Source organism: Myotis nattereri, assembly GCF_964212035.1.
Source record: "Myotis nattereri genome assembly, chromosome: 1".
Classification (NCBI taxonomy): Eukaryota; Metazoa; Chordata; class Mammalia; order Chiroptera; family Vespertilionidae; genus Myotis; species Myotis nattereri.
The window spans coordinates 33,839,137-33,862,443 of record NC_138075.1 but is presented as its reverse complement, the minus strand read 5'-3'; the positions used below and the strand labels follow the sequence as shown (position 1 = coordinate 33,862,443).

General features: G+C 42.8%; 1 protein-coding gene across 1 annotated transcript in view; it reads left to right on the top strand.

The window, feature by feature from the left end:
- PRKCH (protein kinase C eta) overlaps nt 1-23,307 on the top strand; it is a 221,217-nt gene that overhangs the window by 47,011 nt on the left and 150,899 nt on the right. The window contains exon 2 of the mRNA XM_081090391.1: nt 22,289-22,352. Coding sequence (XP_080946517.1) covers nt 22,289-22,352 — 64 coding nt within the window. The remainder of the gene's footprint in view (nt 1-22,288; nt 22,353-23,307) is intronic.

Sequence of the window (23,307 nt, the reverse complement as noted above, 5' to 3'; positions counted from 1 at the left end):
AGTCATCCACATAGAGATGGTGGTTAGAACCATGAGTAGTCTCATACCTCAGGTGAACATGGAATGAAGAAAGCAGTGGACAGAGGACAGAGTCCTAGGGTGTGGGAAAAAGTCTGAATTTGTGTCTCTTTAAGGAGGAAAATAGGAGAAAGCTTTGACAATGAGTATAGTTTATGATACTACTTATATATATTATACTTTTCAAAGTTATTCCATTGGTTGCTATCAGTTTAGTTTGGTGGTTCTAGGTGCTCTATTAAAAATCAATTTTAATATGTTACTTGGTGCAGAGAGGATAGGAGGGAATACATAACCTACGTGTTTCACAGTAGGAGAATGTGTTATTAACAAAGAAAACATTAAAGTTCTAAAGTAAATTTAAGTGTTTTCTCAGGCTAAGGAAAGCAATAGGTTGATGCCAAATTATATGCACTTCTGTGCACTCCCACCTTAGGTTTCATTTTCAACTTTATATATTTATGTATTTGATTAAAAAAAAAACCATGCAGGCATCTATGTCTTCTGAGACGAGAAGAAATCCAAACAAATCACAGGAGCATATGTATTTTCTGGTCTCCTCTGTGCTGGGTGGTGTGAGGACACAAAGATGCGGAAGACTTGATTTTTGCCTCCAAAGAGCTTCAGATTCAGTTGGAGAAACAAGACATAAACAGAGGAAATGTTAGATAATTATGCAGCATTTGACTGGCAAGGCATTCCATGACTAATGGGCAAATGCATTGTTCGGGCAGCAATTCCACAGGAGTGCAGAGGAAAGGTCATTTCAGGCTGTGGCGGGAAGGGAAGGAAGCAGTGACTTAAAAAATGGAGAGAAAGAAGGAAAGGGACTGAAACTTGGGAGTTACTGAAATCTTGTTCTTCAGCTTCTGCCTGACTCTTGCCTCAATTTCCCAATCTGTAGAAGGGAATGATCATGTGTTGCCGCTCAGACTGTCAGGACAGACAGTGATTGCAACGCTCCTTGCAAATAAGGCCTGGTCCTTCCTTACTGCGTGGGAGGTGCAAATTACACCCTTTGGAAGGTATGTGAGGTTGTAAACTAGGGTGTCAATTTCTGTTGTTTTAAATTTACCAAGTAAAGTGAAAAGAATTAGCATTTTGCCAAAAATTTGCCCTCCCCTCATTCCCAGTAAAGAATGTCTCATAAAACTCTGAAGGCATTTTAATCAAACTACTAGACAAATTACTACTTTGGAAAGAAAGTTGTTTCCATGGCCATACATTATCTTTTATTTCTTTATTTCTTTTGAAACAAGATAATGATTAATAAGGAAGCAAAACAGAAGAGGGGCCAGCTCCCAAGTTAGGAACAAAATGTTTCGTCATTCACCTGTTCACCTGGTATCCCTAAGGAAGTCCCGTTCCCTGGAGGTTGCAGGCTGGTGGGTGGCCACTTTGGGTGAACCCAGCCTGGCCCCTGGCATTTTGGAGACTGTAGCCTCGGAGTTCATGGGTTTCCTGAATATTAAGGACATGGCAGTCATGTCAACCTTATTGTTCATTGGTTTGGGATTATGAATGGCATGCAGTAGGCAAGGAAGCTCTACCCTGACTGTAACTAATGTGGACTCTTCTGATACAACCAGCCATCCTGCAACATCACTACATTCCATGTTGATGTATATGTTTATACTTGTCTCAATTGCCAAAGCCTTGGAGGCATTCAGGGCTCGTGGGGCTCTTAGTGTAATTATGATGAAAATTGGACCCTACAACATTAGCCTTAAATCCACTGAGAGTGCCTGTCTGTCTAAGGAGGTGTCTCCTCCTGCTGCGGTCTTTCCTTCTCCATGGTAACAGCAGCAAGATGCACTAACCATGAAATTTCTGAAGCAGATATTTTGAGTAGGGAACTCTATTTTCCTGACCACACCCACTTCCCGACACATCCTCCCCCACTTTACTGCTCCTGGAATTGGTGACTCCAGGGTCATAAGCAGGACTTTTCCTTCTTTGGCAGAGTGGGGACCTAGAGCTAAGAGAAGGCAGAAGGTGTGGCAGAAAGATGTGACAAAGAACAACAGGAGAAGAGGAGAGACAAGAAGATGAAGAAAGCATGCATTGCAAGCACAGAGACAGGGTAGAGTCGGCTAGTAATTCTCAAAGTCATGTCTAACTGTGACTCAATGTCCTCAGAGGACACACACCCAGGACCACCAATATGCAAGTGTGTGTGTGTGTGTGTGTGTGTGTGTGTGTGTGTGTATCAGTCAGTGTGTCAGAGGTCAGCCGTGATGTAATCGCCGCCGAGGTCATGGTGGGTGAGGCCACTGGGTGAGGTCACGTGCAAGAGGCACAACACGTCTAAGCTGCCCTTAGTGCTGCTCTCCTCCCATGATTCCCTATTTCCAGCGCCCAGTTTGGTACCTGACACATAGTAGATGCTCAATAAATGTTTACTGAATGACTAACTGGACGAATGGGTGCTGGCTGTGTCCCCTACGGAAGTTCTGTCACCTGAATCATTCTAGAAGAAATGAGACAGCTCAGCAGATTTGTGTTCTGCTTTAGACTTTCTTGTGCCGGCAGGCTCTTACTGGGGCCCATGGTGGAGCCTCCAGGTGTCATGAAATGGGATCCTAACTTAGGACTTTCTAGGGAGAGAGTCAGAGGAGTCTATGACCCAAGCAGGCTGAACAGCAGTGCTTATACTCACCTCATCCTCCTTGGGCTCAGCCCTCTAATTCCAACATCTGCTATAGGCTTCTCACATGCTCACCCTTCACTCCTCCCTGGCTATTGCCTCTCATTATGAAAAAAGGAGACGTCAGAGTTCCAAGATGATCTTGGCTTTGAGCCTTGTGTGTCCTGATGGGGAGAAGGTCAGCACTCTGCTCCCCTCCCGCTTCTGACCCCTCTACCTAATGCCCAAGATGAGAGGACTCCTCCAGGCTGATGAGCAAGGAGAGCCCTCACAGACAGAGCCAGCGGGCACTGTGGAGGCACTGCTCAGCAGACACATGGGTGTTTATGAAATAACAAAGGATGACCAATTAGGCCAGAGGCCAGAGAACTTAACGCTGAAGTGCCCTTTGGCAAACCATGAAACTCTCCTGTAGGTTCTCTGCCATCTGTAAAACTAGGGCTAATTATCTCCTGGCTGTAGAGTGAACATGGGCTGATAGCTGGAGCGTGCTGTGCAGGTGTGAATGTTTTTGCACTTAATGTTTTTTAATAGAATATATTTGATGATTAATGGTAATTTCTCCTAAAATAAACTCATTAAAAATTTTGTAGCCTTTGGAAATGATATAGCTGATGTAGACATCCGAAACACAGTTGATAATAATTGGTACTTAGGCGGAATTATTTGAAGGATATTCAACAGTGCAGGCATCCATGCATTTATTTATTATTCATTTATTCAGAAAATGTGTAGATGTCTCTATGTGCTAGACCCTGGGAAACATACTTCAGCTCATGCTTCCTTTTGACACCCAAACTATATACCTGGCCACATGGTTTCCAGTTTTGTAGATGTGTTTTTACTCCGAAGAACACTACAGGAATTCGCTCTGTGAAATACACCACTGACTGATCATTGGGGTATTTCTGAGCAGGTTAGTAACCACTTTGAATGCACCCTGTGTGAATACACACTAAAACAGTGGTTCTCAAACTGTATCCTGGAGCAGAATCACCTGGAGGGTCTGTTAACACAGACATTGAGCCCTGCCCCAGAGTTTCTGAGTGGCTAGTTAAGAGGGAGGCTTGATATTTTCATTTATAAGAAATTCCCACGCCATACTGATGCTGTTGGCCTGGGGATCACACTTTGAGAACAAATGTATTAGAGACATTTTTTAGACCTAAGGGCCTTGGAAGCTCTACTCCTCCTGAGAAATTGGTGTGGTTTTATTATGGTTAAAGCAAGTCATGTTAGTGCAGTGGTTCACAACCTTCCTAATGCCGGGACCCTGTAAAACAGTTCCTCATGTTATGGTGACTCCCAACCATAAAATTATTTTCGTGGCTACTTCATCACTGTAATTTTGCTACTGTTATGAATCATAATGTAAATATCTGATATGCAGGATGTATTTTCATTGTTACAAATTGAACATAATTAAAGCATAGTGATTAATCACAAAAACAATATGTAATTATATATGTGTTTTCCAATGGTCTTAGGCGACCCCTGTGAAAGGATCGTTCGACCCCCAAAGGGGTCGAGACCCACAGGTTGAGAACTGCTGTGTTAGTGATCCTGGTTCTCTGTGTGCTTTGCTTCAGAAATTCAGATTCAGATTTGCAGCGTAACTTGAATAAAAGTTAAATTGTTGACATATAAACTTGGCCCCAGCCTTGATTTTCATTTTCCCCATTCTATTTTTACCTTTTATATTTTGCAAATGTATTATATAAGTCCCTTAAACTGACTTTTGTGGGATATTGTTTATATTAATAACTATGGTTGCTTTCCAAGTTGGCTTTCAAATCAACTGTAAAGTATTATGTTTTGACTGTTTAATGTATTAGCTATGGGAATTGTTTCTCCAGAATTGTTGGATTAGGAATAGCACCTAACCAAAATTGATTAGAAAGAAAAAATTGGATAAGTAGGTGAGAGAGTTCTAATAAATAAACTTCTAGTAAAAAACATACCACTCTTTTTTTAAAGGTGGTGCATAGCTAATATCTGCAAGCAGATACTTATGTTTTCTTTTATTTTTATACTAGAGGCCCGGTGCACAAGATTTGTGAACTCGGCGGGGAGCGGGGGTCCCTCAGCCTGGCCTGCACCCTCTCGTAGTCCAGGAGTCCTCAGGGGATGTCCAACTGACGGCTTAGGCCCACTCCTAGGGGAGCGGGCCTAAACCATCAGTCAGACATCCTTAGCGCTGCCACAGAGGCAGGAGAGGCTCCTGCCACCACTGCACTCCCCAGCTGTGAGCCCAGCTTCTGGCTGAGCGGCACTCCCCCTACGGGAGCACACTGGCCTCTGCCCCCGTTGGTCAGTGAACATCATAGTGACAGGTCGTCCCGTCAATTTGCATATTAGCCTTTTATTATATAGGATTTATTGGGAACACTACTCTAGTCATGTGCTACATAGGGATGGCTTGGTCAACAGGAACTGCATATATATGACGGTGGTCCCCTAGGTTTATAATGGAGCTTAAAAATTTCCATTGTCTAGTGATGTCATAACCATCTTAAAGCTGTAGCACAATGCATGACTCACGTGTTTGTGGCCATGCTGGTGTAAACAAACCTATTGCGCTGCCAGTCCTATAAAAGTATAGCACGTACAATTATGTACAGTACATAATACTTGATCATGATAATAAACTATGTTACTGGTTTATGTATTCACTGTACTTTTTATCATTATTTCAGTGTGTAGTCTTCTTGCTGTAAAACAGTACATTGTATTACACTGGCAGGGGCTTCATACACCCGTGTTTACCTAATCTCTTGATTACATCATTTTCTACTGCTCTTGACTTAATCTCACATTGTTTTGTACAGCCATGTGCTGTGCAGGCTTGTGGCCTAGGAGCAATAGACTATACAATATAGCCTCAGTGTGTAGAGGGCTATACCGTCCAGGTTTGTGTCAGTACACTCTATGATGTTCTCACATCTGTGAAATCACCTAACGATGCATTTCTCAGAACATAGTGCCCCTTGTTAAGCTGTGCATGACTGTAATAAAAGCAAGCTGTACAGTTTCTTAGGTTGTTTGACAGAGAAGGGATGGAGTGGTGACAATAGTGAAGGAAGAACTAATTATAGTGGTAGCCCACTTTAGTGGACATCAGAGTCAGTTTACCCAGGAGTTTGTTAAGTTGGATGCTGATGGGCTTGGGGCCTGCTTTTGTACGGAGTGTATCCGGGGATCCCTGATGGGATGGGAAAGGGGATGCTGGGAGAATTCTTGAAGCTCTTCTTCCCTTAGCACTGGGGAGGAAAATGAAACGTTGGGCTGTTCTGAAAACCTGCTCCAAGTCTATCCGTTTTTAGGATGGGGCGTTCCTGTTCAGATTTTCTGCAACTCTGTGAAATCAGATAGTGTAATAGGCATGATGTCATTCGCATTACACAGCCTTAGCTCCAAAAAACACTCATTATGGTGGACGGTATTTGGAAGTGGTTTGTAGCTGATTTCTCTGCCCCTCTCTTTCCCTTCCCTTCTCTCCCTCTGTCCTTTCTCTCTCTCCTCTCTTTGCCTGTCTCTTTCTCTTCTTCCACTTTTAGCTTAAGGAAAGACACCTCAACAGCTTGTCTGAAAGCAATTTGGAAAAAGGGAAATGTGAATACTTAAAAAAAAAAATTTTTTTTTTGGAGTTCTCCCCATGGGCCTTCTCCAGGAGTGTGGGGTAACACTAAATGCTGCAGTAGGAACTTTGGCTCAGCTTGGGATGTGCTAACTTCGCACCAAATGGGGAAACTTGGGAACTGGATAACTTAACGTTAATATGCTAATGTTACATACATAATCTAAAAGGTCAGGTATTTTTTTTGCACTGATGCCTCTGGCTCCCTCCCCTCTCCCACATCCATTTAGAATCAAATTTATCCCCTGTCATATCGTTACTAATTCAGATTTTAATTTCTCTATTACCTGGATTTAGGGCTCAGTGGAGGTAGTTTTTATTTAAAAGTCATTTTTCTTAAAGGGATGTTTAATTTTAGGAGAGTTTCAGGTTTACTGAAAATTTGTGAAGATAGTATAGAGCAGTGATGGCGAACCTATGACACACGTGTCAGAGATGACATGCGAACTCATTTTTTTGGTTGATTTTTCTTTGTTAAATGGCATTTAAATATATAAAATAAATATCAAAAATATAAGTCTTTGTTTTACTATGGTTGCATATATCAAAAAATTTCTATATGTGACATGGCACCTGAGTTAAGTTAGGGTTTTTCAAAATGCTGACAGGCCGAGCTCAAGAGGTTCGCCATCACTGGTATAGAGAGTTCCCATACACCCCACACCCAGTTTCCTCTATTATTAATAATGTACATTCGGAAGATACATTTGCCACAACTAATGAACCAATGACGATGCATTATTACCAACTCGGTGCTATCGTTTTTCACACTCCTTTAGTGTTTACCTACTGTCTTTTTCTGTCTCAGCATCCCACCAGGACCCTACATTATATTTAGTTTTCATGTCTCCTTAGGCTCCTTGAGGTTTTGACAGTTTCTCAGACTCTCCTTGTTTTGGGTGAGCTTAAACGCATGGGGAGTACTTGTCAGGTGTTGTGTGGAATTTCCTTTAATTTGGGATTGTCTGTTGTTTCTCTTGTGGTTAGACATGGGTTATGGGGTTTTGGTAAAGTGCCACATTTCATCACATCCCATCAATGACATCCTTACACAGTGTGTACGTACATACTATCAACACAACTTAGGACGGGTGGTGTGAACCTCGATCATGTGGCTGAGCAAGAGTGTATCAGGTTTCTCCCATAAAATTACTCTTTCCCCCTTTTTCGTGCTGGGGGAAGGAAGTCACTACACATAGCCCACCTCCCGGAGAGGGGCAATATGCACACATTTACTTGGTATTCTTCTGCTTGAGAGATTTGTCCCTCCTCCACTTATTCATTCACTCAGTTATTTATTTAGATTAGTACAGACTCATGTATATTTATTTTATACGTCAGCTTATAATCCATTATTTTGTTGCTTGGACTCTTCCAGTTGGAACTCCTTCAGGCGGCTCCCATGTCCTTTTGGGGCGTACCGCATCATTGCGTTTCTGTTTGCTTGCCTTTTCTTACTCATTCTGGCACTGTAAGATGCTACAGTTTCATTATATATATTATTTGCTCCATTCCTAGAATTAGCCATTTTCTCAAGGAGCCCTAGTTCTTTTACTGAGGAATGAGATTAGAAACCAAGTTCTAGACACTGGGGTGTCGTTGCTTCTGGGTCCTCTTAGCTGACAGACAAGGGAATAGATATATGTATACTAACATATATATATATATTCTACAAGTATGTCTATATATATCATATGTATCTATAACAAACCAAACATGAGTTCATACTGATGTCTTCAATTCCAATGCAGATCTTTCTCCCGTACTTGTCTTCAAACTCCCATTCTAACAATAAAAAAAAATGGGCTCCCACCATCTGCCATTCACTTACTTACACACAGTGGTTTCAGAATGGTTAACTGGTACTACTCAACAGCCTTCAGCTTTTCCAGATGAGGTTCCATGCTTATGTGAAGTTCCTTTTGCCTTTCAACTTAGAGTCTCCACTCACTCCCAGAGTTACTTAGGTCAGTGCCTTTTCCCTCACTCCTTAGAATGAGGTCATTTCGTAATTTTAATACAGTTGATTCTCATGTTGCAGTCTTCATTCCATCTTGGGATCTCTCGACTCCCTAAATGCTTTTTAAAAAATGTGTCATAAATTCAGTTCCACTATGCTGTAAGGTTCCATAGGTTTTGACAAATGCTTCTACCCTTGCAGCATCATACGGAATAGTTTCATGTCTTAAAAAGCTGCCTGTGCAAAGGAAGGCATTATTGAGAGCTTTAAAGTACTGGTAGGTGGGAGAAATAGGAATACATATTAGAAAACCGTTTCCTATAGAAAAGTCAAGGGCTGGAGGGGCCCCCTTGTTGTTTGATGCTTTGGGGGAAGGCAGGACCTGAGGGCCAAAGAATGTGTTTGGGTTACAGTGAAGTGACAGAGGAAATTCCCCTGAAAGCCCCGATTTACCATGTTTTAAAATCTCTGATTTAGATCTGAGGTGGGAGGTGGGTGGTGGACCTACTGTCTCAGGCACCTCCTCTTCACTTCCCAAGCCCTGCGATGGCCTGAACTCAGCATTTGGTTTAACATCCTTCTGCAAGTCCTGCCAACCAGTTGCTTCTGAAAGCAGTTCTGCTTTTCATTCCAACTGATGTTTCAAAACTGGTCTGCTGTCAGGCTGTCCCTTCTGGTGCTCTAGTTGGGTTGCAGCTGTGGATGGAAACTAATTTCTGAGAGCAGGCAAATTTAATTTCAGAAGAAGTGAGAGAATGGAACAGGGGAGCTTTATGAAACCCCTTTGTGTAGCAAATATTCATCAGGTTTATTTTTTAAAAAGCCATAAATGTATTCGGATTCTGTTCACAGGACTGTGGGAATGGGAATTAAGACCCCCCAAATCCAAACCTAGTTCAACCTGCTGGCAACTTATTAAGTCCTTTACCTCAGGGTGCCTGTTCACTAAAGTGGGGATCATGGTGCTGTACTTTTCCTCACTCAGAAGGTGGTTGAGAAGATAAATGGGGCTAAAAAATGTGAAACTGCTCAGGTGAATATAGTGCACTCCCTTCTTTCTCTTTTGCTGGGACTTTCTCCCATTTTCTAAACTTGGCTTTGGTGCTTGACTCTGCTCTTTGAACTGTACCCTCTGCCCTGGAGTCAAGTGCCTTGTTGTTTAGTTGTCCTTGTTGTGTGGATGACTCCTAGAATGCTGCCCAGCCCTTTTTTTTAAGTTTCAGACCCCACCTATCTTTTGGCCAAACATTTCCACCCTAATGTCTCCCTACAAAATCAGTCTGTTTAAAAATTAGAACCATCTCAAACCAACTGCCCTTCTAGATTCTCTTACTTTTTCCCGGATAACTCTTCCAGGATTGCAGATACTGGAGCCCTTTGGCTTTTCCTCATCCCTAACCCCCAGCCCCCAAGTCATCTGGAGCTCCTTTTGTAATGTTTCCCTCCTGTCACCTCCACTGCTGACCTGCACCATTGGAATCAATTCCTCAGTTGCCAGCCCTTTCCGCGCGCACCTCCATACCTCTGCACTTTACTTCCGCACCTCCTCTGAGTCTCGGTATGCTTTTCTCTGTCCGTCTAGTTGTAGAATTTCCACTCAGCCAGCCTTCCTGTGATTCTGGATGATGTCCATTTTGTCTTTTAGTTGTAGGTTTGAAGTGGTTGTGCGAGGCAGCAATTTCAGGTGTTTACCTATGCTGCCATCTTGGTTTCTCCGAGAATGGACAACTCTTTTGATTCTTTAAAAAAATATATTTTTATTGACTTCAGAGAGGAAGGGAGAAGGAGAGAGAGATAGAAACATCAATGATGAGAGAGAATGATGATGATTGGCTGCCTCCTGCAAGCCCCCTACTGGGGATCGAGCCTGCCACCTGGGCATGTGCCCCCCACCAGAATCAAACCCAGGACCCTTCAGTCCCCAGGCTGACACTTTATCCACTGAGCCAAACCAGCCAGGGCTGGAATAGATTCTTAACTGTGCCCACTACCCTGTCTAGTCTACCCCTTTCCCACACACACATACACAGTTTATCTTCCAACCTATCCTTTACTGTTTTTAGAATAATTTTTTGAACTTAAATTTAAATTCTTAACTTGGCATTCAAATTCAATTCCTTTTACCTTTCTAGAATATGTGTTTGATTTTTCATTTCCACTGCTTCCACCCTTATGAAAACTCATATTGCTAGACCATATGAGTTAAATTTAAGAATTTAAAAACTTGGCATTCAAAGCCCAACTTGCATATCTAGCTTTACCTTCTAACCCAATGTATATAAACTACATATAGTTTAAGCTACATGTTCCTACTCCTCTCTCTCTCTCTCTCTCTCTCTCTCTCTCTCTCTCTCTCTCTCTCCAGGGTAAATTTTAGAGGTAGAATCAAACTTACAGGGAAAGGTATAGAGCTGTGGATTGGCTTTAGCTTAGCATGAAGACGACCTTTCCAAAAGAACTGTTGACGATGGAATGGGTACCATGGAGAAAGCCCACCTGTTTCCTCCCGGTTCCCAAGCCCAGGGACCCCATTAAAGTCCTCATCTTCCTCCACCACTGCAGTGTGTGGCTTCTCTTTTGTGAAGTTGTTTTCTTCCATACCCCACGACACTGCCTTTGGATGCATCTCCCATCTCTCGGATTGCATATCTAGTTCTTTCATCCACCTCCTAAATGGACTTCCTTCCTGTCTTTTTTCTCCATTTCCTATGTTCTTTCTTGAAAAGTTTCAGGCTCTTAGTAATCACCTTTTGAGAAAGATTCCCAAATAAGAACACCAGCCCTGTCTTCATAGTTTGTATTTTTTCCCCCAACTTTTTGACAGATGTTTCTATTTGGGTACCTTTGTGTCCAAATTTGAGCTCATTTCCTTCCTTCTGAAACATGTTCCTTCCCTCCCCGAGTTCCCTGGTTGATAATGGCAACAGAGGTTGGCAGACTTTTCCTGTAAAGGGCTAGACAGTAAGTATTTTTGGCTCTGTGGGCCATAAGGTCTCAGTCACAACTACTCATCTCTGCCTTTGTAGCATAAAAGCAGCTGTAGGTAATATGTAAACAAAAATAGGAATGGCTGTTTCAGTAAAAGTTTACTCACCAAAACAGGCAGTGGGCTGAAATGGGCCCCTAGGCCCTAGTTTGCACACCCATGCATGATCTAGGTCACCCAGGCCCCAAATTCAATTCCTTTTACCTTTCTAGAATATGTGTTTGATTTTTCATTTCCACTGCTTCCACCCTTATGAAAACTCATATTGCTAGACCATAGCTTTCCCCCATTCATTGGTCTAGTACAGTGGTCAGCAAGCTGGCCCCTTGAGTGTGGCTCTTCCACAAAATACCACGTGCGGGTGCACACATACGGTGCTATTGAAACTTCGTGGCCGGTGCCACAGGGCCAAAGAGCTGCCTGTGGCTCGCGAGCCGCGGTTTGCCGACCACTGGTCTAGTAGACAAACTGTCCTTTGACATGCTACTCTCCATCAGTTTATATAATCAAAACCCTCTAGTGATTCCCCTTTGCCCGCATTATGTAGTTAAAATTTTCTAGGTGCAGCTCCTTCCATAGTTTTGCCTCCAACCTTCTCTCACTCCTCTGTATGGACACTCCTCCATCAGCGCTAGTCTGGTTTGTGTTCTGCTATTGGTTCTATCTCTGCTCACCATGTACTCCTGACTCACAGTGGCCTCCCCTTCTGCTTACTGACTTGCCTTTGGGCCTCACTGGGGTCTCATTCCCATGTGAAGCTCTGCCCCAGCCCAGTGATTACTCCATCTCTTGATCTGAATAGTGCTTTGGATGTTGTCACTTACTTGTTCAATTGAGACTGCATTGGGTTATATCTTCATGGTGTTCTTACTTTTCCATCTCAACTTTACAAAGTGGTTAAGGGCAGCCCAGTAGATGCTCAGCTAATGTGGGTAACACACACATTGAACTTTACATCTTTCCTCCAGATCTGTTTATCCCTTGCAGTGGTTCTCAACCTTCCTAATGCCGTGACCCTTTAATACAGTTCCTCATGTTGTGGTGACCCCCAACCATAAAACTATTTTGTGCTACTTCATGACTGTAATGTTGCTACTGTTATGAATCGTAATGTAAATATCTGATATGCAGGATGTATTTAGGCGACCCCTGTGAAAGGGTCGTTCGACCCCCAAAGGGGTCGCGACCCACAGGTTGAGAACCACTGCTTTAGAGTCCCTGTCTCAGTGAATGGCCCCAGGGATCATCAGCCTTGGGGTCTCTCTCTGATCCCCTTTCTTTCACCTTCTACTCTACCTCTGATTGCAAAGTCCAGCTGCTGCTCCCTCCATTGTCTTTTCCTGCCTGCCTCCTCCTCCCTATTCCCTCTTCTGCTGGCTTAGCTCAGGTCACCTCCATCCTTCACTGAGACCATTGAAATAGCCTTCGAACGTGTGTCCCTACCACCAGCTTCTATCCCTTAGAACCCCAACATCCTATCTGTAGGGATCTGACATGCTGGCATGATCTATCTGCAACTTCTCAGATTGAAACCCTTCAGTGGCTCCCCATTGCCCTGGGGTAAGGTCTAGCCTCCCAGTGTGCCATGAGACCATTAGTAATCTGATACCCTGTACTCTCCAGGCCCATTTCTGACCCATGTCATTACATAGCCTACATTTAACCATATGAAACCCCTATAGGTTCTGTACATTTGAACGTACTTCCTCTCTGCCTCCCTTTCCCTGGCCCACCTGGAAAACTGCCACCTGAATCTCAAAGCAGGGCACGAATGTCCTTTCTTCTGCAGAGCTTTCATTTTTCCTTCCCCACCGAAGACCAAAAGGAGTAAAAGTGTTACTGTAACATAACCAGTGGGAGAGACACTTGGATTTGATGAATTTTTTTAAATTTTATTAAATTTATTGGGATGACATTGGATAATAAAATTACATAGGTTGCAAGTGTACAATTCTATAATACATTGTGTGTTTACACCCAAACAATGGAAGTTCAAGTCTCCTTTCATCGCCATATATTTGACACCCTTTAGTCTTTTCTACCTCCCCCAGGTGTATTTTCTAATTCCCTCCAAATTCTAAAGTTAACCTAGAGCCTGAGCAATGACTAAGTAGACAAGTCTATAAAACATCTTGAATGCTTAAGTATACGAAATATGTAGTTTAAACGTATTCCTTGTTTTGAGTTTGCTAGAACTTTGCCTTCTCCTTCCATTACAGTAAATAATAAGATTCAACAAGGTAGAATAAATCTAGGCTTATTTATATCCTTCCTTTTAAAATTTTTATTAGCATTTATTTTAATCCTATTTACTCCTAGGGCATATGTGTTTTTTTCCTTCAGTTTCTTCTGAGATATTTTTTTCTTCTGGGAAACCTCCTCTTCCGGTTCAGGAACAATCTGGACTTTTTAGGTAGTATCATCTCCATGGAGCAGGGAGGGCGCATGTGTGGGTTAATCTGCCCATGAGCTCTATAAGTTCTGTGCCACATCTTGGGAGCTTTGTTCACCTGGATGTGCTCAATGACCAGAGAATCTTTCCAAACCCTTAAGTTCAGCACTACTCTCTGCATTTTTAAGCATGTGCAGCAAAAATTCAGCATTCTTTTGGGCCACCGACCCTGTGTCCAGTCCCGCTGTTTAGCCTGGGCTCACCTTCCCACTCTGCCATTGTAATGACGGAATGGCACACATTGCTCCTGCAAAGTGACATCTTTCAGGTACTTGGTGGCTTTTCAGCTATGCTTACCCTTGATGGCCTGGGCATCGTCACGTGTGTTCTTCAAGTGAACACGAAGATGTCGCCTCTTGACTTGCATGATTTGTGGGATCGAGTGAATAGCAATCCATTTTCAGAGGTTATCTTAGGCCACTTGGTGGAAGAGGAAGCTGTGTCCTTTTTTTGTTTGTTTTGTTTAAGCTGACATCTTCAGTTTAAAAGGTTTGGATGAGGGCAGAGTCGGACGGAATAATTATTTCATTGCAAATATTTGATATGTACCTGTGTTTCCCTGAGAAAAGTAACTTCGCATCCCTGGCAAAACTTACTAGACTCTCCCTCTCCTAGTATTTCTCCTTTCTTATGGGAATTTCCCCTCAGAGGAGCTCTCACCAGGCAACCCACAGAGGCTGTGAAGAAGGAAGGGGGCTGTGAGGCTGCTGAGCAGGAGGGTGACCATGAAGTGCATTCCTTACCTCCAGCCATGGTCAAAGGGCCACCTGCCCATTTTGTTTAATACCTCATCCTAGCAGGGGCAGACTCTGCTTTCTGAAGGGATCTGCTGAGCAGGAGAGAGAAGGCATGAGAGCATGCGGACAGTGGCCTTTGAAAGTGCTCTTTACTGTGCGGGGTATGCAGCATGGAGAGGAATTGCTGTTACTGTGCTTCCTCTCTCACCTCCTAGTCAGCCTGCACGAGGTCCTTGCAGCACCTTATTAGAGGAGAAGGAGGTGCTGGCGGTAGACTGGGGAAATAGTAGTGGAGTGTTTTGAAGAGCTTAAGGTATCCTTCATTTAACTTATATTTTCATTGGTGTTAAAGATTGAGAGACAGCAGTTTAACACACAGTGGACCATTTCTATCTATCTTTAGTCCTCTCCTTGGCAGAGAAAAGATATTTTAGTCCTCAGAGATATCCAATCCTGACTCTTCCTGATTTTTCATGTTGGGCAGAGAAACATTGAAAATTTTATTTCATTTATTTTAGTAGAGAGAAAAAAAGAAGTTAATTCGATTATGATTTAGCTACTGAATATTTATGCCTTGTGTTGTATGTAGATTAACGTCAGCTTTGCATATTTCTGAGGAAAGAAAACTGTCTTGTTCACATTTTTTTCATGGATGATGATTAATGAACAGTTCCTGGATATCTTACATAAAACATAATTTCATTGACATATTTTTACAAATAAGAATTTTGAAGCAGTTAATTCCTTACAAATATGATGTGTTTTCCGTGTTCTGACACTTTTATTCCTTCTGTGCATTTCGAAAAATAAATTGTAATATTTGGATCATTAAGTCTGTGAATGATGATGGCTTAAATATAAAATACGATAGCTATCAAGTGCTTTAAAAATTGATAAAAATTAAAGATTTCATAATGTAGGTATATTAAATAGTATTGCATTTATTTTATTTATATAAATTTTAATTAAAATGTCTTATTTTTAAAGTATCAATTTAGGCCTTTAAAAAGTAAATATTTTTTCTGAACAATGACTAAATTATTGTGAGGTGTTTTTTTTAAAATCTTTATGTTGAAAGTATTACAGATCTCCCTCTTCCCCCTCTTTGATCCCTTCTAGCCCACCTCTGCCCCAGGCCTTCACCACACTATTGTCTGTGTCCATGGATTATGCATATATGCATACAAGTCCTTTGGTTGATCTCTTCTCACCCACCCCCACCTTCCTTCTGAGATTCAACAGTCTTTTCCATGATTCTATGGAAACTTAATTTTACTGTAAAAGAGTTCTACTTTAGCAAATATATATTTTTTATTGATTTCAGAGAGAGGAAAGGAGTGGAGGAGAGAGATAGAAACATCAATGATGAGAGAGAATCATTGATTGGCTGCCCCCTGCACGCCCCCTACTGGTAATCAAGCCCACAACCCAGGCATGTGCCCTGATTGGGAATCAAACTATGACCTTCTGGTCCATAGGTCGACGCTCAATCACTGAGCAATGCTGGCTGGGCAATGATACACCTTTTTAATGCTAGAATATAGGTGTAGTGGGCTCTGGGTTGAAATAATTTTAATTTTAAATTTATAGTGGTTTTGTGGGTATGTTGAACTAGGATGGGGAAGAGTTGGGAGCATTTTAGAGAAAGACTCTTTAGTAGTCTCCAAATGTCTTTCCTGGCTCTGTGGAGTTCAGAAACTTTCTGATTTGGAGTTATAGAGTTTAGATATAAAAATTAGTTAAAGGCTTAGTCTGCCTTCATTTTCCAGGTCTAGGAGCCAAATGACCTGCCATCTGAGCTGTGGTCACAGCCTCTTTCCCCACCTTTCTCTCTCACCGCACATTGGGTCCAGATTTAGCAAAATGAGAATTTAATCCCTAAAACAATGGGAGTGTTTTCCTTCACTTTAAACCTTAGTCAGATTTGATTAGCCTCACTTTTTTTTGTTCAGTTTCTGCCTGATTATCTTTTTCGGATAGGTTTTAATTTGTGGTACTTCTTAGTGTGCTTTTAACACATAAAACTTTGGATGTTGTAGAGATGAAAAAAAAAAAAAATTAGCAGGGACGTAGGGTTTGCATCATTTACCCCTTTTCCTTTAAATTCTTTCCCAATAGCAAGGGGATGTGTCGTGTGTCTGCAGCACATGACACTGACTTGGGTCCCACAGGCAGATGACTAATGGGGTCCAAGCTGCCCGCTGGGTTTCACTAGTCCCAGCACACACTTGCCACGATTAGCAGCTCCTGCCTCTCGCCCCCATTGAGAGCTGTCAGGTGACACTGTCAGCCTGGTGCCACTCCGACTGGCCTTGGGCCTGAGGAGGCGAGGCTGGAACACAAGGGCTGGTATTTGGCAGGGAGCACCCTCAGGTGCTGATGGCACGAGTCTTGACCGAGTTCCCGGGGGAGACAGGTGATGTGCCAGAAGCCAGGCAGGCTGGCTGCGGGTGGAGCAGAAAGAGGCGGACAAACCTGCAGTAACCCACAGGCAAGTGCAGTCACAGCAGCCTGAAAGGACTTTCCCTGAGTCTGGGTCTTGGCTTGGCCTTCACTGCTGGGTGTCCTCAGTCCATTCCATCACTTCCCTGAGACTCCATCCTCCTGTCTGTGTAATGGTGGCGATGAGACTTACCTTGCAGGTGGTGAAGGTGAGAAGTAGTGTAAGTCAGGCAGGGTTCCTGCATGTTGATGAGCTCAAGACATAGTAGCTATTGTCTCTGTTATTAAAGGACTCAGGCCCATGCTTCCTTGTTGATTATTGTTATAACTTGTAAGAATGTTTTTCCTCTAGAAATTTGAACTCTCATTTTTAAGCCTGATGGTTTCAGCTGGAAGAGGATTGTGAAATGCTTCATCATGTTTTAGGTTCCTTTGTGATTTAACCCTAGAGCAGCTGTGGGCAAACTACGGCCCGCGGCCATATCCGGCCTGTTTGAAATGAATAAAACTTAAAAAAAAAAAAAAAAAAAAAAAAAGACCGTACCCTTTTATGTAATGATGTTTACTTTGAATTTATATTAGTTCACACAAACACTCCATCCATGCTTTTGTTCCGGCCCTCCGGTCCAGTTTAAGAACCCATTGTGGCCCTCGAGTCAAAAAGTTTGCCCACCCCTGCCCTAGAGCAAGGCTTAGAAATGCTATAGAATCCAGCCACCTCACCATCACAGATGTCTGGCTCAAAGCCCATGGAGTCTAGGTGAAATGTTAACCTTTGCCCAAATAAAGGATTGTTTTTTTTTCTCTTAACATGCTAAATCTCCCTGCGTACCTTAGGCTGAAATGAATATTAAGTATCCAGAAGTTTCCTGTCTGTGATCAATTCTAATGCCTTTTGCGAAGGGAAATTAAATTAATCAAATGAGGGTTTCCGTTGAGTCCCATGTACCGGCTTTTATCCAAGCCTATTTAGAATCATGCAACATCAGAACCAGAAAGGCTTTTAGGCAACCCTCTCATTTCATGGACAAAGGGACTGAGTCAGGGATATAAGTGATTTGCCCAACTTCTGCAAAGTAATGCCAAGGGAAAGCCAACATTGGCTAAGGGGGTGATGTGGGGAGGAAGGGGTTGGTGGAGACCTGCTGGGCAGGTCAAACAGCATATGATTCCTAGGCAGTGGGGCTGTGTAGTCCATATGCTCCTGGTATGCCTTGGGGCCATCTTGGCGTGCTTCATCACATAAAGTGCTGTCACATAATATTTATTATGTGAGAAAATACTGTCATTCCTATGTTATAGGTGATGCAGTTGAGGAGGTCAAATTCCCTTCCATTTCAACTCATTTGACCAAATCAATAGAAGTTTGTTGAGTGTTTACTTGGTTCAAAGACCTTTGCCAGGGCCTTTGGGGAATATAAAATTGTCAGATCTCGTTGGAATGGAGCTTATTGCAGGTGATGAGATGAAATTTTATGAGAACATGAAATTTTATCTAATTGTTCAAGGGCACAGATGAGTGGTGAGATAATAATTGAGAGAGGAATTTTGAGATGGGGGGAGGGGGGAGGGAGATCAGTGTGCATGTTAAGCTCTTCCTGGCAAAAGTTCCTTCATTCAGCTCCCGTGGCTGCATCATCTTCGCCAGGTGCAGCTGTTCCCCGTCCACCTGCAGCCCCAGGGAGCTGCTCTGGGCATCCTGAGCCCTTGGCAGTGATCCCAACCCTAGGAGTAATTCAATTAACGTTTGAATGAATGAACAGGTGAAGTGAAGAGAGAAGGTTTTTCCAAGCAGAGACCACAGCATGAGCAACGGTTTGGCTGTGAGATAGTGAGGAGACAGGCCCAACTAGACAAGCAGCTTTATGGAATGGATATTTGAAAATGAGGTTTGGATAAGTTAGTGGGGAGGAAGTCAGAGGGGTGTTCGGTGGCCCGGAAAGCCAGGTGGAGTAGTGAGTGTAAAGGCACTGGGAAACCACTGAAGGCTTGACAGGAAAAGTCGATGAGAGTGGCACTGGGAAAGGGTATTTGGGCAGTGAGGTACAGGCACTTTCTGTGTGTTTGCTTTATACCACGAACGTTTTAAGTTTTAATGCAGTCTAATTTGTCAAATTTTTGTCATTTGAAATTTTGATGTCACATCGAAAAAGCCATCGCCTACCCCAAGGTCAGGAAAATTTGCCCCTGTGTTTTCTTCTAAGAGTTGTATACTTTTAGCTTTTCTACTTAGATCTGTGGTCCATTTTGAGTTCATGTTTACATATGGTATGAGGTAGGAGCCTGCCTTCATTCTTTTGCATGTGGAAGGTCCTTTGTCCTAGCTCCATTTGTTAGAAAAAGTTTTCTTCCTCCATGTAATTGTCTTGGGACCCACATGCCCCTTTTGTATCCCTCCCTACCACTTGTCTTACTTTTATTTTTAAATCCTCACTCAAAGATATTATTTACATTGATTTTTAGAGAGACTGAAATGGAAGGAGGAGGTTGGGGAGAGAGAGAGAGAAACATTGATGTGAGAGAGACACATCAACTGGTTGCCTCTGGCATGTGCCTCAGTCTGGGCTGGGGATCGAACCTACAACCGAGTGACAGGCCCTTGACCGGAATGGATGTTCTAGCTGGGGAGAAACTATCTCCTACAACCGTAGAGGACAGAACTGAGGTCAGTGAGTGAAAACTATTAGTGGCTGCACTTCGGCTGTAAGAGAAATATCTTTCTATGACATAAAGGAATGAAGGTCATCATTTGTGGGGTAGTGAGTTGGCTGTCACTAGGGGTATCCAAGCAGCCACTATGAATCGATGCCAATAGCCCATCGGCACTGTGTAGAGGAAACAGATAACTTCTAAGGCCACATTTTTCAAATTGTTTCTCTGTGACAGGGATGAATACATTTATACATTGAAACCCAGTTAACCCTTATATTTACATACAAAACTGCAAATGGTTTGACGTAGTACTTCATTACTTCATTATTATTATAATTATTATGATTATTTTACTACTTGATGGGTTCATATTTCCTGTTCCATTTTATTCTACTTAAAATTCCTGTGGTGTGCAACCCACTCCATTGTTTTCATGTCCCACTGGTGAGTCTCAACCTGCAGTTTGTAGAACGCTGTTCTAAGGTCAGAGACCGTAGATGGACGAGACTTGAAGATGGCATTCGAGTCTGGCTTTCCTCCACAATGGTGGCAGGGGTCAAAACGTGGACACAAACAACACACACAGCCAACCAAACAACAGTAAAAGAAGAATGTGGAAGCAAGCCTGTTCTACTTGTGAAAGGTCCTGGTTCTAAGTGGCGGAATGCCCTGCTCCTGTCAGCGCAGCCCCTGACGGTCGGGGTAGGGCGGCCTTCCTTGCCAGCCCTGACAGCATGTTGGAGGGAGTTTATGGGCTGGCCCTGGGCTGGGGAATCACAGAGCTGGGGTCTTGGCAGTCTGTCTGTCCGTCCGGGGGGCTGGCAGCAGCTCCTTCTGTGCCTGTAGCAGTTTATCTTGTGAGGTCAAATGTGTGTAGCCCTGCCAGGCCTTCAATATTGAAGACGAGGGAGTGGCTTTTAAGAATAACATATTTTTGCCTTGAAACAAGTCAAGGCAGAGAGTGAGACAATTAGAGCCTGACATCCTGTTTAGTCATCTCTCCAGGGAGCTCTATTTTCAGAACTGCATGAGGTATGAAGGTAGTTAAGGGGGTATAGTTAACAGCAGTTGTAATGCAACTAGCCATTTTGAACACGGGGGTGACTTAAGGGGTGGTAACCACATTGATGGCAGACTTTATGCAGAGAAAGGGAGAGTTTACTGCATGAGTAGGCTGCTGAACAGATCAAGTTTTCTGAGTCAGTACAAAGTAGGCATCTTTTATTTTGCAAAGTATGCGATCAGGACGTGGTGTTAAAACGTGTGTGGTGGTGAGCGAGGGTGAGGTCAGTGCTTTCCCCCAGTCTTCGACACCTCTGGGTGCAGCGAATAGTTCGTACTGCGCATGCTCTCTGAGATAACCTGACAGCGGCCATGTCAGACATGCTGAATAATGACATCACGGACATTCAGATGACAGTGGTGAAGCTTGCGGTGGTGAGGGAACTTGCCCAGAGCCAGCTATGGCTGTCCGGCTAGACGCAGCGGTTCTCAACTTGTGGGTTGCGACCCCTTTGGCAGTCGAACGACCCTTTCGCAGGGGTCCCCTAAGACCATCCTGCATATCAGATATTTACATTACGATTCATAACAGTAGCAACATTACAGTTATGAAGTAGCCACGAAAATAATTTTATGGTTGGGTCACAACATGAGGAACTGTATTGAAAGGGCCAGAAGGTTGAGAACCACTGGGCTAGAGTCTGTGCTGATCTAGTTCATGGCTCTTTCTACCATCCCGTGTGATCAGCCGCTTATTTAGGTTTGTATTCTACCAGAAATGGCCATCCGCATCTACACTCAGCTTCTCTGCACCTCTCTCTCCCTTTCTTAGATGAAAGAGCAGAAAGGGGCTGAACCTGACAGACTTCTCTTTAAAAGACAATTGTAAATTCATGTATTTGGGTCCAAAAACCTTGGGTCTTACAATCCAAGGCTTAGAGGTGTTGATGGGTAGTTGAAGGTTAGCACTGGCACGAAGAGGGCAGAGGCTGCCTACCAGGCTAGTGTGATCAGAGCAGGTGTGGAGGGCGCGGCCCCATCCCGGGGCCATGCGGTGTGAAGGTCTTTGGGAAGCTGGAGCACATCCGGAGGATGGGACCTACTGAGAAGACTTGACGCTGCCTCTTTTGCAGAATGTGTGTCTTGAGATCTCAGTAATAGACCAAGAACCTTAAGGCACGTTGAGATTCCTGTGAACAGTAGCGAATGCAAAGCTCCTGAGCTGCCTTCCCTGGTGCTCCCTGGAGATTACCTACACTTAGGTGGAAATGGTATAGACAGAGATGGCACCCCTCACCGTATGCGTTTTACTTACTAAAAACTAAAGGTTAGCAGTTGACCAGGTCACATTCGTTCATTACCTTATCTGTTGCCATTGTTTCTCTATTCCCTATACTTACCATGTGGTTGAACAAAACGCTGCTCTTATAATGGGGTGCAAAAGATAAGGACGTCTCAGACACAATGGCCAAGTTTATGGGAGCCTCTTGATATCATGAAGAGCCCAAATGGAAGATACTAAAATTCAAGAGAAGAGAAACATCGAAAGAACTGTCACTTTTAGATTCGCTTTTCAACCACGATGGGTTCTTGTGTTTTTACTTGATTCTTGCCCCTCTACTGTTTAATGAAAGACTTGGGTCTGATTTATGGCTGTGCTCTGCACATTTAGCCCTCTCTGTAAGTCTATTTGAAGCCCATAAAATGTATGTTAAAATTAGAATATAATATACAATTTTTTTTCTCTCTTTCTAGGTGGATCTGGAGCCAGAAGGAAAAGTGTTTGTAGTAATAACCCTAACAGGGAGTTTCACTGAAGGTAAGAATGAGTTTTGGATCATTCCTGCTATATGTGTATCTTGGTTCATATTCAGTAGGAATTTCTATCATGGAAATTATAAAAAGAGCATTTTGTAAATGACACTAAAAAATTCACTGTTTTAAGTTAGGCTGGTGGGTATTTTGTTGTCTAATGGTCTATTGGTTTGAGTTGCCAGATTAAATATATTTGCTGAGTCTGGCAATCACCTGTTTTATATAACATGCTGAGTTTTGTTTTTATTCATCATCATCTTAGCTGAATTGTTTTTTGTCTGTTTTAGTTCATGAATATTAAGTTGTTCTTTAGAGTTTTGTTTTGGAGCCAATATTCAGTTTGCTCCTGAATGTGTTAAAAATTTAGGCATTGTGTTCTTTTCCTTATAATCTTATACCTCGTTCTGTCCTTGATATGATTCTGTTTCTCTTCCCTTGGTACCACCCCCAGCTCTCACTCCCCAGTTTTGTTTTGTTTTGTTTTTAATTGAGGCAAAATTTATAGATTTGACCCTTGAGCAACATGGGTGTAAGGGGTGCCAACACCCCATCTCCGCCCCCCACAGTCAAAATGTGTGTATAACTTTTGTCTCTATTATACAATAAAATGAACAGATCAGAAGTGAAGAGTTTGAATTTTGATAAATGCTACAACCCTGTAACCTGCACCCACCCCAATAAGCACATGAAAACATTTTTTAACATCAGGGAAATGCAAATTAAAATCAGAAGGTATTATTTTATACTCACCAGAATGTCTAAAATTAAAGAGATTGACCATACCTAGTGTTGGTGAGAATATGGAATAATTGGACCTCTCCTACATTGCTGGTGGGAGTGAGTATAAGAACACAACCACTTTGGAAATCCATTTGAGAGTTTCTTATATAGGTAGATATACAATATATGTACTATGTACTCTATTACCCAACAATTCCATTGATAGGTATTTGCCCTAG